At 34.4% G+C, this 13,572-nt stretch overlaps 1 protein-coding gene across 6 annotated transcripts in view; it reads left to right on the top strand.

Annotated features, from left to right (window-relative positions):
- LOC142345688 (gamma-aminobutyric acid receptor subunit rho-2-like) overlaps positions 1–12,618 on the top strand; it is a 120,482-nt gene extending 107,864 nt beyond the window's left edge. For all 6 annotated transcript variants that reach the window (XM_075397919.1, XM_075397920.1, XM_075397922.1 and 3 more), the window contains 4 exons: positions 2,853–2,969; positions 3,253–3,419; positions 11,687–11,826; positions 12,079–12,618. In XM_075397919.1, the coding sequence (XP_075254034.1) occupies positions 2,853–2,969; positions 3,253–3,419; positions 11,687–11,826; positions 12,079–12,452 (798 nt within the window). In that variant the 3' untranslated portion in view covers positions 12,453–12,618. The remainder of the gene's footprint in view (positions 1–2,852; positions 2,970–3,252; positions 3,420–11,686; positions 11,827–12,078) is intronic.
- The last annotated feature ends 954 nt before the right edge of the window (positions 12,619–13,572 follow it).

The raw sequence follows: 13,572 nt of genomic DNA on the forward strand, positions 1-13,572 counted from the left end.
GCATTAACAAACAATCTGCAACTAGCTGCAAAATATTTGAGCAAATTTCTGATCAATTCTGTTTCGCCTCCCCCCTCCCCCCCACCCCCCCCCCCCCCCCCCCCCCCCTCAGCTTAGTGAGTATAAATCTTTTTAACTCACAATGTTTTTTTTGAAACGTGAACACATAAAGTGAACAAAAAATGTAAATTTGTTGGTGAGATACCTTCAAAGCAATCAGCACCGATGCTCAAAAACTAATGTTAGATTAAGCATATAACTGGATCTAACGCCTGCTCAATTCCAGTATTAGGCTAGTCCTATTGCGAGTCAATTTTCAGCACTAATTCAGAACTATGAGCATGTCACATTTTACAAATGCAAGTGTTAATGCTAGAGATTAACTTCTTACGTTTATTGTGTTTTACCGCCTTTTGTAAGTTGATTTGTTTCCAAAAGTTGTAACGAGAAAAGTCATGATGATGAAATGTTGTAAAACCGGAAATGATACTCTTGCTTGAATTGTGTAACCTGAAACAAAACATGAGCAACCAAACTAATTGAAACTTAAAGCTAAGACTCAAGACAGATAACGACCTATCACCCTTCCCAATGCGGACCAGCGGAACCATGGCGTTATCATTTTGGTGTGGAAGAGACTCGTTCAGTGTGTTAAACGAGCTCTTCTCTTGAACCTCGGCTCCGCAAAACTCACCCCAGATGTCTTTGCCACGATCGTCAGTGAAGACGAGTGTCTTGTCAACTCACGTGAGAAGCAACCACGAAGACGACAACCCACTTACACCAAACCACTTCTTGCTTGGAAGGCCCTTCTGCAATGTTCCTGGAGCCGTTTTCAACGAGACACTTTCCTTGAAGAGTTCGGCGTGGACGCTGGTGAAGCAGAGACTTCAGCAGATTTGGAAGAGGCTGCTAACCGAGTATGTTCCTTCGCTGAACAAACGACAGAAGTGGACGTCTTGTGAAGCAGCTTTGGAAGTGGATGATGTTGTCTGGCTTCTTGAAGAGTTTACACCAAGAGGAATCTGGCCGCTGGGACGAGTCACACGGACTTTCACCGGCCCCGACAACATAGCTAGGTCATGCGAGTTTAAGACCGCTTTAGGCAAATTAAACAGACCAGCAGTAAAACTTATGCATGTCTACCCCAAACCCACAACCAGGTTAGGGTTAGGTTTTGTGGGCCCGGAGGATGTTAATGCTAGAGATTAACTTCTTCCGTTTATTGTGTTTTACCGCCTTTTGTAAGTTGATTTGTTTCCAAAAGTTGTAACGAGAAAAGTCATGATGATGAAATGTTGTAAAACCCGAAATGATACTCTTGCTTGAATTGTGTAACCTGAAACAAAACATGAGCAACCAAACTAATTGAAACTTAAAGCTAAGACTCAAGACAGATAACGACCTATCACCCTTCCCAATGCGGACCAGCGGAACCATGGCGTTATCAGCAAGTCCTGTGCACTTTTTGTCCAAGAATTGCAAATCCAAATCCAGGTCTCGACCAAAGTTTGGCAAGTTCAAATACAAGTTTAAGCGGAGTTTGCAGGTCTGGATTCAAGTTTTGCAATACTTGGCAAGTCTAAATTCAAGTACTGTCACAGACTTGCCAAGTTTAAATCAAAAAACATCCAAAATAGCCAAAACGTTTCCGAAATAAATCAAGCCAGCCAGATCAGAGTAGTAGCGTTAGTTAGGGGACATAATAATGAGCCAACTCATATTGAAAATTGAGATTCCTACGAAAATTTAAAAAAAAATTAGTAGAGAATCAGCATCAAGGATAACCTAATTTTTGGGGTAACGAACCTAAAATCAAGAATTATATGACCAAAGTATTGCATCTCTCATAATATGGCATAGCCGCCATAATCATATCATTCAATCTCCCGTAAAAAGACTTAAAAACATAGATATGACGTGTTATTTTCACAAATCTTATTTGAAATAAATTCCAACGAGCGATGGGTCCCCGACATGTCGATTATCAATTTTTATCGAAAAAAATCGATTATAATCAGTTTGGGTTTTCATCGATTATAACCCAAATAAAAAGTCACACGAAGACTATCTTAGGGCAACCTTGGGTCACGGACTCGTTGGAATTGAGTCGTAGTCAAATGCATTTTTTTCTGGAAATTTGACTCAGCTATTTTGGTGCTAAAACGGATGGCAGCCAGCTGAAAATGTATTAATGTGACCTACTGCAACCCTGAGATGATAATTCGTTGTTTGGTATAGCTGAGGAGTGATTCACAAAGACCCCGGAAAGTGGTTAAATATTAATCGCGAAATCGTAGCACGTTACAAAATTTTTTGAAATTTGATATTTTCACTCGAAATTTTCGAAGAGTTAGTTTTGACTTGGAAATTAATTTGAAACTTCTACCCAACTCCTGGCTTTGACATGCCAGACTTGTAAGACTTGCTGAAATACTAAAGTATTGCATTGAGAATTACTCAGCACTGAACTGAATTTCGGTACCGGTAGGTAGAACTAAAACTAAGCAGCTCAATAAACTTTGACAATACTGACTTCAGCGGTGCAATACTGACTTTGACAAAAGAAGGCAAGCAGACTTGTTCTTTTGTCGAAAATCCTGTCGAGCTTTTGCCAGTTTGCGCACATATCTAATTCCTAATTATTGATCTTCTTTTCTATCAGAATCACAATCAAGACATTTCATGTTTCGTTATAAAGCCCAGCGATTTCTCACAATTACAATAACTCGCTGAAAAATAATTTGTTGTCCCTATTTATTTTCTGACATCCAGGAATACACAGAGTATATATTTGGTTCTTGTCAGACTAACTTTCGTTGAAATTGTAGTTTCGTCTTTTTTCGTTTCAGGTAGATGCCTCCGGGAAGTTTCTGTACTCGATGAGGTTGATTGTGCAAACCAGGTGCAGACTAAGGATGACTTTCTTTCCTCTCGACCAGCAGGAATGCCCAATTTGCATTAGCCATGTTAGTATCCAAAATATTTCAGGCTTGTCAAAATGACCTGCCTGGTCAGAAAAACGAGGTGGGGGCCCATATATACATACCCCGAACAAAAAAATATGTGTAATTGTTCTGTAATTTTCAACTCTTCGACAGTCACGTGGGGGGTTTATTTCCGTGGGGTTTCTCTTGGTTTTTTTCCGAAACCGCATTTCATGTACATTTGGGATATAGAACTTTGATTTTGACGGGATTGAAATTTATGTTCTTGAGTAGGTTAGCGATATCTCTTTTTGTTTTAATGTAGTACAAGTACCCGATAGAGGAGCAGTCGCTATCGTGGTTCTCTAACCCAATTGATATGGCAGAGGATCTGTCCACTCCTCACTTCTATGTGGACAGTCACGTCATCAACAAGACCACCCGCTACTCTGCCCTGGGACACACCTACATCAATCTATGTGCACACATCAAGTAAGTAATACCTCGACATACTACCTAATCTAAGCCAGTACTGCTAAAAACAATGTGTATGTAGTTTATGATAACTGTCTCTTACCTCTTACGGACATCTGATAACTCATAAAATAATTTGATTATAATTAACCACCAAGTTATAATCGAACTTGTTTGAGCACATCTTTTTCTTCCCCAAACACTGTTTCTTACTGATTAATATTACTTTTAACTTATTATCGGGCTGGTCCATTTTTTTAGTGTGTCAACATTGAATATTAAAAAAGCAAACGAACTTCAATTTATTGCCAGGCCGTGAAAAAGATCGTTTTTGATTGACCAAATATAATGAACCAGAGCTACACAGAATTGTAGTACACAGTAATTTGATTTCTCTACTTTAAAAATATTCAATTCAGTTGGTCCTATTGATCTAAATGTTATAATCGTTTAGTTAAAAGTTTAATTCAAAAACGAAAATTTGCAGTTTTTTCCAAGTTTTGTTGAGAAAGAAATGTGATGCTTATTATTTTATACCTGCGCTAAAGTTTTGATTTTGAGAGAATGAAAAGTTTTACAAGAGAACGGATTTATTTTCAGTTTAATAAGGATATTTGGCCAAAATATTTTGCAAATTTCTGAAAAGATTTTGATTTCATCGAGCTTATTAGTGTGACCATATTCTTATCCCTGTAACGTACCCTTGATTATAGTTCAACATCAGATCAAATTTGAGGCTATCGGATTTTGATTTCATCAAATAAAAAAGCATTTTGAATAAAGCCGATTCACCTAGTTTTAAAAAAATAATGATTTGATCATTTTTTCGTTGAAATTAACGCGGGCAACGGTTACCGCAAGGCCTTTTGTTTATGGCGCCCATAAAACTGGGTTTTATTATCCAAATGTTCTCTTTTCTTCGAAATAATAAAATTTTTAACCTCGGCGATCTTCATTGAAAACTAAATCTATGTAAATAGGCTATAACACATGATGTTCCGACCCGAGCTCATCTACATTTTTGACTTAATTGTCAACCAAATGAAGAGATAATCAAAAACATATGTTTGAGTTAAAAAAATCTTTACACACCCAAACTACTAATTGAACTACCTAATGCCATGATTCATTAAAGCACTCACGAGATCTGCTATTAAAAAGACTGCAAGAAAAAAACCTTTCATCACTTCATACGTCCTAAAAACCCTTAACCTTTAGCAAAATATTTCTTGAAAAAGTTACAAAAAGTCAATACGAAACCTATGGGACCTGTAATTGTTTAGACTAAGCCATACAAATGAAGTGCAGTTGCAGAACAACTAAAAACAAATTGCGATTACACAAATTATTGAAGCCATTAAAGTCATTAGCTTTATCTGAATGCTGTTTCTCTTATTTCAATTGTTATCTATACTTATTCAGTTAAAATTATACTGAACGATTAAATAAGTTTTTTGTTCATTGGGATTCATATAACTGTAAGTGAGGTTCTTCATTAACGGAATCTTGATAAAGAGAGTGTCTAGTCTATAATTGACTTTAAAAAACAAAAAAAATTTTTTCTAAAAAAACAGCTCTCAAAGCGAATTCGAGTTTTATTTTTATAGTAAACTTAACCCTGAGACCAAAACTAGCATTTTTTTTGCCTTTCGTTTATCAGGAATGAAACAATGTGTCATTTAGTAGCGTGAAAAGTAGTCTTGAATTGATATTTTTCTAGAAAAAAATGCCAAATGTCCTGTGTTCACACAAAACTTTGAACCTCGAAAATTTCTAGCAAAAAACAAAAATAAAAAATCTTTTTAATTCCTAACTCTACGCTGCACGACCCTTCAATGATACCACTCACATTTCTCTACGATGAATATATCGATCGGCCAAAATTGTCTGAACAAAAAAACCCGTTTGAGTATATAGTTCTTCCCCCCACAAGTTGGGTTGGAACAATAATTTTTTTCTGAAGTTCTCTTGTTATGACCGCGAGAAATGATAGTCTCAGCTTTATCTGGCTTTGTGAAAATTTTTATCCAATATTGAAAAGAAAATCATGATAAGTAACCATGTTAGTTGTTCATCTGTAAGGTGAACGAAGAAAAATTCATTTTGCAAGATTGCGCAAGTCTTATAAAAGATGTCCCCTTGTCAATACTGTGTTGAGTAGCAACAAAATGAGACAGGATGTAGACGATAGTGCACTACCACTTCTCAAATTTTCACACGTTTTGATATGAATCAGCATGCCAGCATCGTTGTCCTACTGCATGGTTGTCCTACTGTGAGTGATCACGAAATATCCAACTTGTCTCTGAAAAAGCGTTTATTTTTTATTCAAATGAAATTGAATGCAATGCTAAGAATTTTTCAATCGAAGAAACAAAATGACGCAGCTCACATTTTTCGTTTTAGGTTTTGGTGAGTGTAGTCAAAGTTGAATACCTTTGTTAGGTGGTAGTAGATAAGCATGAAAAGGATTTATTACTTATATTATGCGCAGTTGATACGCGTAGCCTTCATAGTCTTACACAAAATGCCGGAATGTCAATTTAATTTTTTGTATTATTCTTGGTAATCAGATTTTGAATATTATTGTAGTATCAATTTAATGTTTTTTTTCATCTGTCTCGAAACAATTTTTTTTTGAGCAAAACCTGTCTATCTTAGTTGATATGCTAATTTCGAATAAGTAGACTCAAACTAATTATTTTGTTTCAAAACTTACATTACAACCTTTAAAACACCTTTGATAATTTAATAGAAATTTTAACATATATTTGACAAATATTTGACAAATCCGGCTCAGTGGATGTACGCTATATTTCATGCTTCTATGCATAGGTGAATAAAAAACAAGGGTGAAAAACGAGTTTTTTTGAAACAGCCAACGTCAAAATTAGTTTTTGTAAACATTCTCGCCAGTAAAAACTGTTGGGAGTGAAACCGTAAACCAGTTTTCTATTTCTTCAATTGTTTCTATGTGCATAGATATTTTTCTGTGTCAGAAAGCTGTCTCAAGCTAAAGTGTCTTTTAGCTGTCGAGATTCCACAGCAACGAAAATTGTTTTTATAAATTCTTGACTTTTCAAGCTCAAACTACAAAAGTTTTCAGGCATAATTTGGATACCTTTCACAATCAGGTCCAATACAAGGCTGCTAAGAGAACACACCAGAGATGATCTCTGAGGTTTCTTTTGATAGAGAAAATTCAAGTCCTGGGTCTCTCTGCCAAGAGAAAGGCAAGTCTCTGTCACTCTGTGAAGATTAGACCCAAGACTTGGCGACATCTTGGCAGACAACACGCCAGACTTGGGATTCCTCATGGCAAACAGGATCCAAGATTGATTTTTTGATTTACAAATAAAGCATCAAATGCACCAATTATGATTACGAATGCTATCAAAATTAAGTTCTTTGCCTTGATACGGTATAATAACCTTTTCAAGCCCTCGGAGGTCTTTAAAAACAAATTCAGTAATCGCTGCGGAAGAAAAATGAAGAGCTATGGCTAAGAAAAGAATCATAACAATACCAAAGATTTTAAATGCACATAAAACAATTTCAGCAAGGAAACACATAAAAAATACCAAAAAGCAAACTCACGCGCACACATTGAGAAGCACTTCTCGAATAACTTGAAAAAAAAATATTCTAGGGCGAACTTTTTCAAAATAACTAAAAATCTTTTTAAGTCCCAACTTTTTTTTCCCAAGTAAGCTGAATCCAAAATTCTTTTTGATATATATCCCACACACATAAGGGGACTTTGACTTCGAGGTTCAATCGATTTTAACCTCAACTTGACTAGCTCGAAAAATTATAGTTTGAAACTAAATTTTGCAAAATCACCAAAAAACCAATCAGCGGGATCAAAAATTCTTTTCAAAATATATCCCGCTCACTTAGGCAGAATTTGACTCGGAGTTTCGTTTAACGGCAACAACTTATCCAATTCTTAGCCTCCTTCTGTCCAGACAGGTCCCGATTTGGGTAGAGTTGGCCTCTGTAAAATCTCTGAATCAGGCCTGATAGGCTTTGGGGGTCGGTACGTAAAATATTATGAATGGTTTCACCCGCATCCTATAGGATAATATAATTTCAGATTGCAAGAAATTTGCTTCGTGATTCAGGTAGTCTTACGAAAACGTATATTTTTCGTTGCTAGCAAGAAGAAAACCCAGCTTATGCTTCTATAATAAAACTGAGGATTTGCTTTAATTATGGCATTGGAATAAAAAAATTGTTTCAAATGTTGAATGGTGTTCCAATATTAGATATATTTCACTGAGCGTTTGCAGAACCTAGATTACAGTGATTTTTTAAAACATCGAGAAAAAAGACTATCACGTCAGCGACATAATGAACAAAATATAATAAGGCTGGTTTTCTTGCATCCATTTTCATTCTTATTAATAGATATTTTAAGAACAATTACTAATATTTGAGCAAAAAACCTTACCTATATGTATTGGCCGCATGAAATCCACCCACTGCCAAAATGCCGAACGCCATTCTACCCCGCGTTTGGAAAAGTAAGAGATGTAATAAAAATATAGAAGTTGACCGAATGCTCAACCATAAATTAGAAAAATCATTTATTTTGTTTTTGCAATTGCTCAATAAGGCATTTAACTACATTTCTGTGTTTTTGAGATAGGATGTGAGCAGTAACTTATGTATGATCAAGCTGAAGATATGAATGAGAGCAAAGTTTTTTTTGTAAACTCTTTCCATGTTTGGTCGCAATCAAAACACATGGCATAGCGTATAAAAAGATTGATGCGAATGTTTAAATGCAATATTGCTCGAAGCATTTTCGAGATTAACCAACAACTTACATCTAGTGTATCTTATGGGCGTTTTTCCTCACGCCGTTTCTTATTTATGGAAGTAATCGGTCCTGTTTCCTTCCCCCTCCCCGTATCTAAATTTGATACACTTAAAGTTTATTCACACGTGGCTATGAAAACGAAAAAAAAATTCAGATGGTAAAATTGACAGTTACCAGAAATCTAACTATTTCAAATATCAACAAGCAGGCTCGGTAATGTGCGTTCGCACATAAAATTCCGACCCCGCTCATTTTTATTTTTCACTTAATGGTCTAACAACTGTGGAAGAGACAAAAACTTAACATATCAACATATCGGTCAACAAATTACTAAATAAATGAAACAATATATCTTAGAGGGCCAATGAGGCCTGTGAGTACTATAATATGACTAGCAGAAAAGACGGCAATAAAAATTAAATAATTACAAATATTAAATACGACGAAAAGTCGTTGTCCATTTTTTGAAAACTTCTTATAATCAAATCCAAATGGCATCAGATAACACTTATAATACAGAATGTTAACAACTACTTCTTTAGAAAATAAGATGGGACTTTTCTTCAATGCAACTTGGCAACAAGTCTACAAGAAATGAGCAAAAGGGCAAAGTTTAATATTTCGTTGCATTATTTGAAAAGAATTAATGTCAAACTGATTAGAAACATTATGTATCCAAAGAAATCATTTGGAGATTATTCTATACCTCCACAGAGAGCAATTCAGACCTTTAATCATCCAGGATATGCCATACAACTACAAAAAGAACGACAAATACAGGCTAAAAGAAGAAAATAGCACCAAACAATTTGCAAGAAAAAGTTTGCACGGAAACGGTGTCCCAGTCAATTAAACATTAACCAATCACTATAATAATTTAAAATGTTAGATTGCATTTTTCCATATGACCAGAGGATCGCCCATTATTGTGATACTGTGTAAACAAAACATAAACCGACAAAAATGGACAAATATGCAAAAATCAATAAATCTTTTTGACAACACGTTGCACCAAGAACAAAAACCAATTGAGGAAAATTTTAATTCAAAAGATGAGGGCCCTGACTTATCCATAGAGATAATAAGCTACAAGTTAACAGAAAAAGGATTTGCAAAGCTCAGAAATCCATTGTCTTTTTTAATCACAAATATTTCGAAAATTCATTGCCAACATAAGCTTTCGATTAAAAGAACAGACAGTTTGTGTTGGAGCTTCTTCAAAACCTTATTGCGTCCGTTATTAGCGAGATTATGCCATAAAACTATGAATTAACTTTAAATAAAAGCTGAAGTGAAAAATTTCACAAACAATTTTACGAAACCACAGTGTTGAAGCCATTAAAAAAGTTAACCTCGAGAAAATAAAATCTTCATTTGCGTCTGTGTTGAACATAATTTTAAAATGGCAGCAAAAATCACAAAAAATGAAAAGTTTCAAAATTTCTCAAATTTCCTCTGAAACAAATTGTCTCATGCCTGAAGACATCAGGCAAAACGTTTAACCAACAGAAAAATCACTGTTTTTGTCAACAAAAATTTGAAGAGATCTCTCAACAATGAACCCAAAATAAGAAATTGATACAAAAATGTAAAATACGAAAAAATCCCAAACCAGAAAAAGAAGGGACAAGTTGAATTTTTACGTTTACATTTTTTTTCTTTTTTTTTGCTTTTTTTTTGAAAAAAATTAATTTGAAAGTCATTAAAACCATTAGATATACAGCTATATCATTTATAAAGGTAATTTATGTATCAATAGTTGGCTATTGAGACCTTTAAGTACGCAAAATTTGGCATACGACAAATAAATCTAAAAATAAATTCATGGCAAAAATAAAAAAAAACTACCAAATTCTGCAAGAAAACGGTGTCGCAGCCCTTAAAGGTATAGGTTAAGCAAACAATGAATATGCTCAGTTACGATTTTGTTTTGACTTTTTTGTCAGTTAGACTTTAAGTATTGTGACAATTTACCAAAGAAACAAAAACAACCGCATATATTGGCCATTATGCACCAAAATCACAAAATTTTGTATGAAAACTCTCAGTACGAAAACCAAAAACCATTCTCTTAAAACAATCCACCACAAAAGAAAGTTTGACTTTAACTTACTGAGAACAAGCTAATAGTTGATAGAAATAAAATAAAAATACTGACAAGTTCAAAAAATCACTTAAACTTCCTTAAAACAAATAAGATCAATGAGATAAGAGAAATTAGGTAGCAACCAAATGCTTGGTATAGGTTCACTTCCTCCTTTACACCTCTTGAAAAAGTCATTTGGATCTTTGAATGGTTATACTAAGTAATCAGAGTGCAGAAAGACTTACAATTGAAGGCAAAACAGAAGAATTCAGTTAAATTTTACTAAAACTCCTCTTCGAAGCCATAAAAAACATTAGGTTCTCTGAAAACAAACTATGTCTACAATTGGCCTCATTTTTGCGTAAGTGGGAGGTTTCAATTTTGGAGCCATGAATAAAAAATTTTTCAGTAATTAACATAAAAAACAAAAGCAAAATATTTTGAAAAAAAAACGCTGCACCAAAATAAAAATTAAAAAATTTCTAATTGTAGGAATCCATGATAATCTCGAATCTATCCTGGATTTTGTCCTGTGCCCAAGAAACCGACCAAGTGTTCCAAACGTTTCCTGATTAGACCAATGGTTGAGTGAAATACTTCAATTATTTAAAACAACATTTTTGATGTATTTTGTGTAATTATTGAGTTAAATTTTAACGGCAAAATTTAAAAAAGGCAAAATTTTAATTCGAGAAAACTTTTCTAGGGCGCCAAGTTTCAACTAGCTCTCTTCTGGAGTTTAGAGAGATTGCTTCAGCGATTTTTAGTTCACCAATTTCGGCAAACTTAAACAGTGGATCAAAAAAAAGTATTTTGTGCAATTTTTGATGAACAAAGTCTGAATTTTGAAAATGTTATCAAAATTGTTAGCCGAAGAAACTCAAAGCAAACAATCCAGCAGCTTTTCTGTCTCTAACGGTAACAAAAACACTGTACCGCTAAACATTTTAACTTATTTTAAATAATATTATAAAAACTCTGCCAAACTTTAGCAAAAATTACTGAAAGTGTGAATAAAAATTGTCCAATATTCACAAAGTTTTAAACTTCGATAATTCCCTGTAAGAAACGAAATTCAAAAAAAAGTATTTTCATATTTTAGAATGTCTATGCGTTTTAATGATATCACTCACAACTCTCTACGATGAATATATTGATCGGCCAAAATTGTCTGAACAAAAAAAACCCATTTGAGTATATAGTTCCTCCCTCCCCACTAAAGTGGGGGTCGGAACAAATATATCAAAAAGTGATAATTGTCAGCATATTCAAATTTCGCCATATTTGAGGTCATACTTAAGGCTGTAAAAGATGTGCATAAATGCTTTGTAACAGTATTTTTATATTGTCGATATCGACTTCGTTGCTTTTCAGGTTCAAGAGAAAACTAACGGAGTATTTCATAGTGATGTATGCTCCCAGTTTCATCCTAACTGGCCTCTCTTTCCTCAACTTCTGGCTGGACAAGAAGGCCGTACCTGCCAGAGCCAGTCTATCTATCACTTCTATTCTAGGTATGAAACACTCACATTTCAATTAAGACGAGCAACATGATGAAAAAACCAAAAACATTATTTTCATGCTAACTTCGTAAATCTGGGTTTAGTCTGTACATAATGGAATATAATAGAACGCGTTTGATGCTGCTGCTGCAATTGATTTAAGCATTAAGAAATTTGAAAACGCAAAAAAAACAATTAGTAATTAGTAGTCTGAAGTTTTCTCGTTACTAGGGTACCATATAGTAGATTGTTTTGTCCTTTTAGCCCAAATCACCCTGATGACAGGTGTGTCTTTGTCGTTCCCGTCTGGCAGTGACCTCAAAATCATAGACGTATACCTGATGGTCAACTTCGTGTTCACCGTATTCACCATATTCGAATTCACTATTGTGTCTTACGCCGGATCTGAAAAACACATTCAAAAACAGAAAAGCCAGCTGAAAACGGTGAACATGGACAACGAACGCAGGGCAACTTCTAGGACTCTGTCCCATATTACGTCACGACTTCCCAAAAGTCTGAAACCGAAGAGTCAAGATATTGATGTTGTATCTCGCTACGTATTCAGCATCTCGTTTATCGCGTGGAACATTGGCTACTTTTTCATTGTTATTCTGCTGTCGCATTTAATGCAGTAAAACCAGATACCTCAACAAACTAAACTGAAACAGTAATCATTTTGAAAATGAGAGAAATTGAAAAACTGTAGTCTAATTGAAATCATGAAATTGAATTTCTGAGCTTTGCTGCTTTTTTAAAGATTATTTGTATTGTAATCAGATTTTGCAATAACAATTTTTTGCACTGAATACTTTTTGTCTCCATATCTATAAATTAATTTGAAGATACCGCAATTTTTTGTTTTGATATGTCATATACTCGTCAAAAACTCAGTTATGACTCAGTTTGTGATTGGATTGGACAATTTTTGTATTTGAATTACCGGCAGGTAAATCAAATTTAGATTTCTTATGCCCCCCCATATTAAATAGTAATGTGCTATGCATAAAAACCATAATTTACAACAGGTGGCCTTGGCTCAAACATTGATTCTGGTCACAGTAAAAGAGTACTGCTGGCCCTTGCCAGCTCTTTTCAGACTCCTTCCTGCGCCTGTCTTTATTTTCTACAGTCAAAATAGGCCGGTAAAAGTGTTAAATTTTTCAAAACAAAAGTTGAAAGCTCCTTGGGTGTACTGAACATGCTCCGTAATTTTACTTAACGTTTCTTTCAGCTAAAAAGAAGGATAACTCTTATCAGTTATTAGAAAATTAATCTCTGCAGATCTGTTTAGTTCATTGTGGTGTATTTTTGTTAGGCAGGTATGCATCGTTTCCGTTTTATTTCAATTAGAATGAAACAAGAAATATTCTTCACATAAATAGAAAAAAATTGAGTTGCTATCACATAGGTTAGGTGTGATAAAAAATGAGATCATATCAAATATGAATAGGTTAAATGTTATATATTAAAAAACCTGAAATTCAGTTTTTGCTCACTTTTACTGTAAAACAACATATTAAATAAACAATCGCCAAACGCAAGGACTTATTCTGTCAACTTGCTCCCTACAAATATTTAATCAAGTTGCTCCTTACAAATATGTTCAAAAACTGCTAAAAAATGGTTATTTGGCATTTTTTTCGATTATTGGTTTTGTCTCCGCAAATTTGGTACAAAAAAAATCTAATATAAAAAAAAGCTCAACACACCGCAGAACTCAACCATTTTGTTTTAGGAAAAAAATAAGACAGACCA

Source organism: Convolutriloba macropyga, chromosome 9, assembly GCF_964194025.1.
Source record: "Convolutriloba macropyga chromosome 9, txConMacr16.3, whole genome shotgun sequence".
Lineage (NCBI taxonomy): Eukaryota > Metazoa > Xenacoelomorpha > Acoela > Convolutidae > Convolutriloba > Convolutriloba macropyga.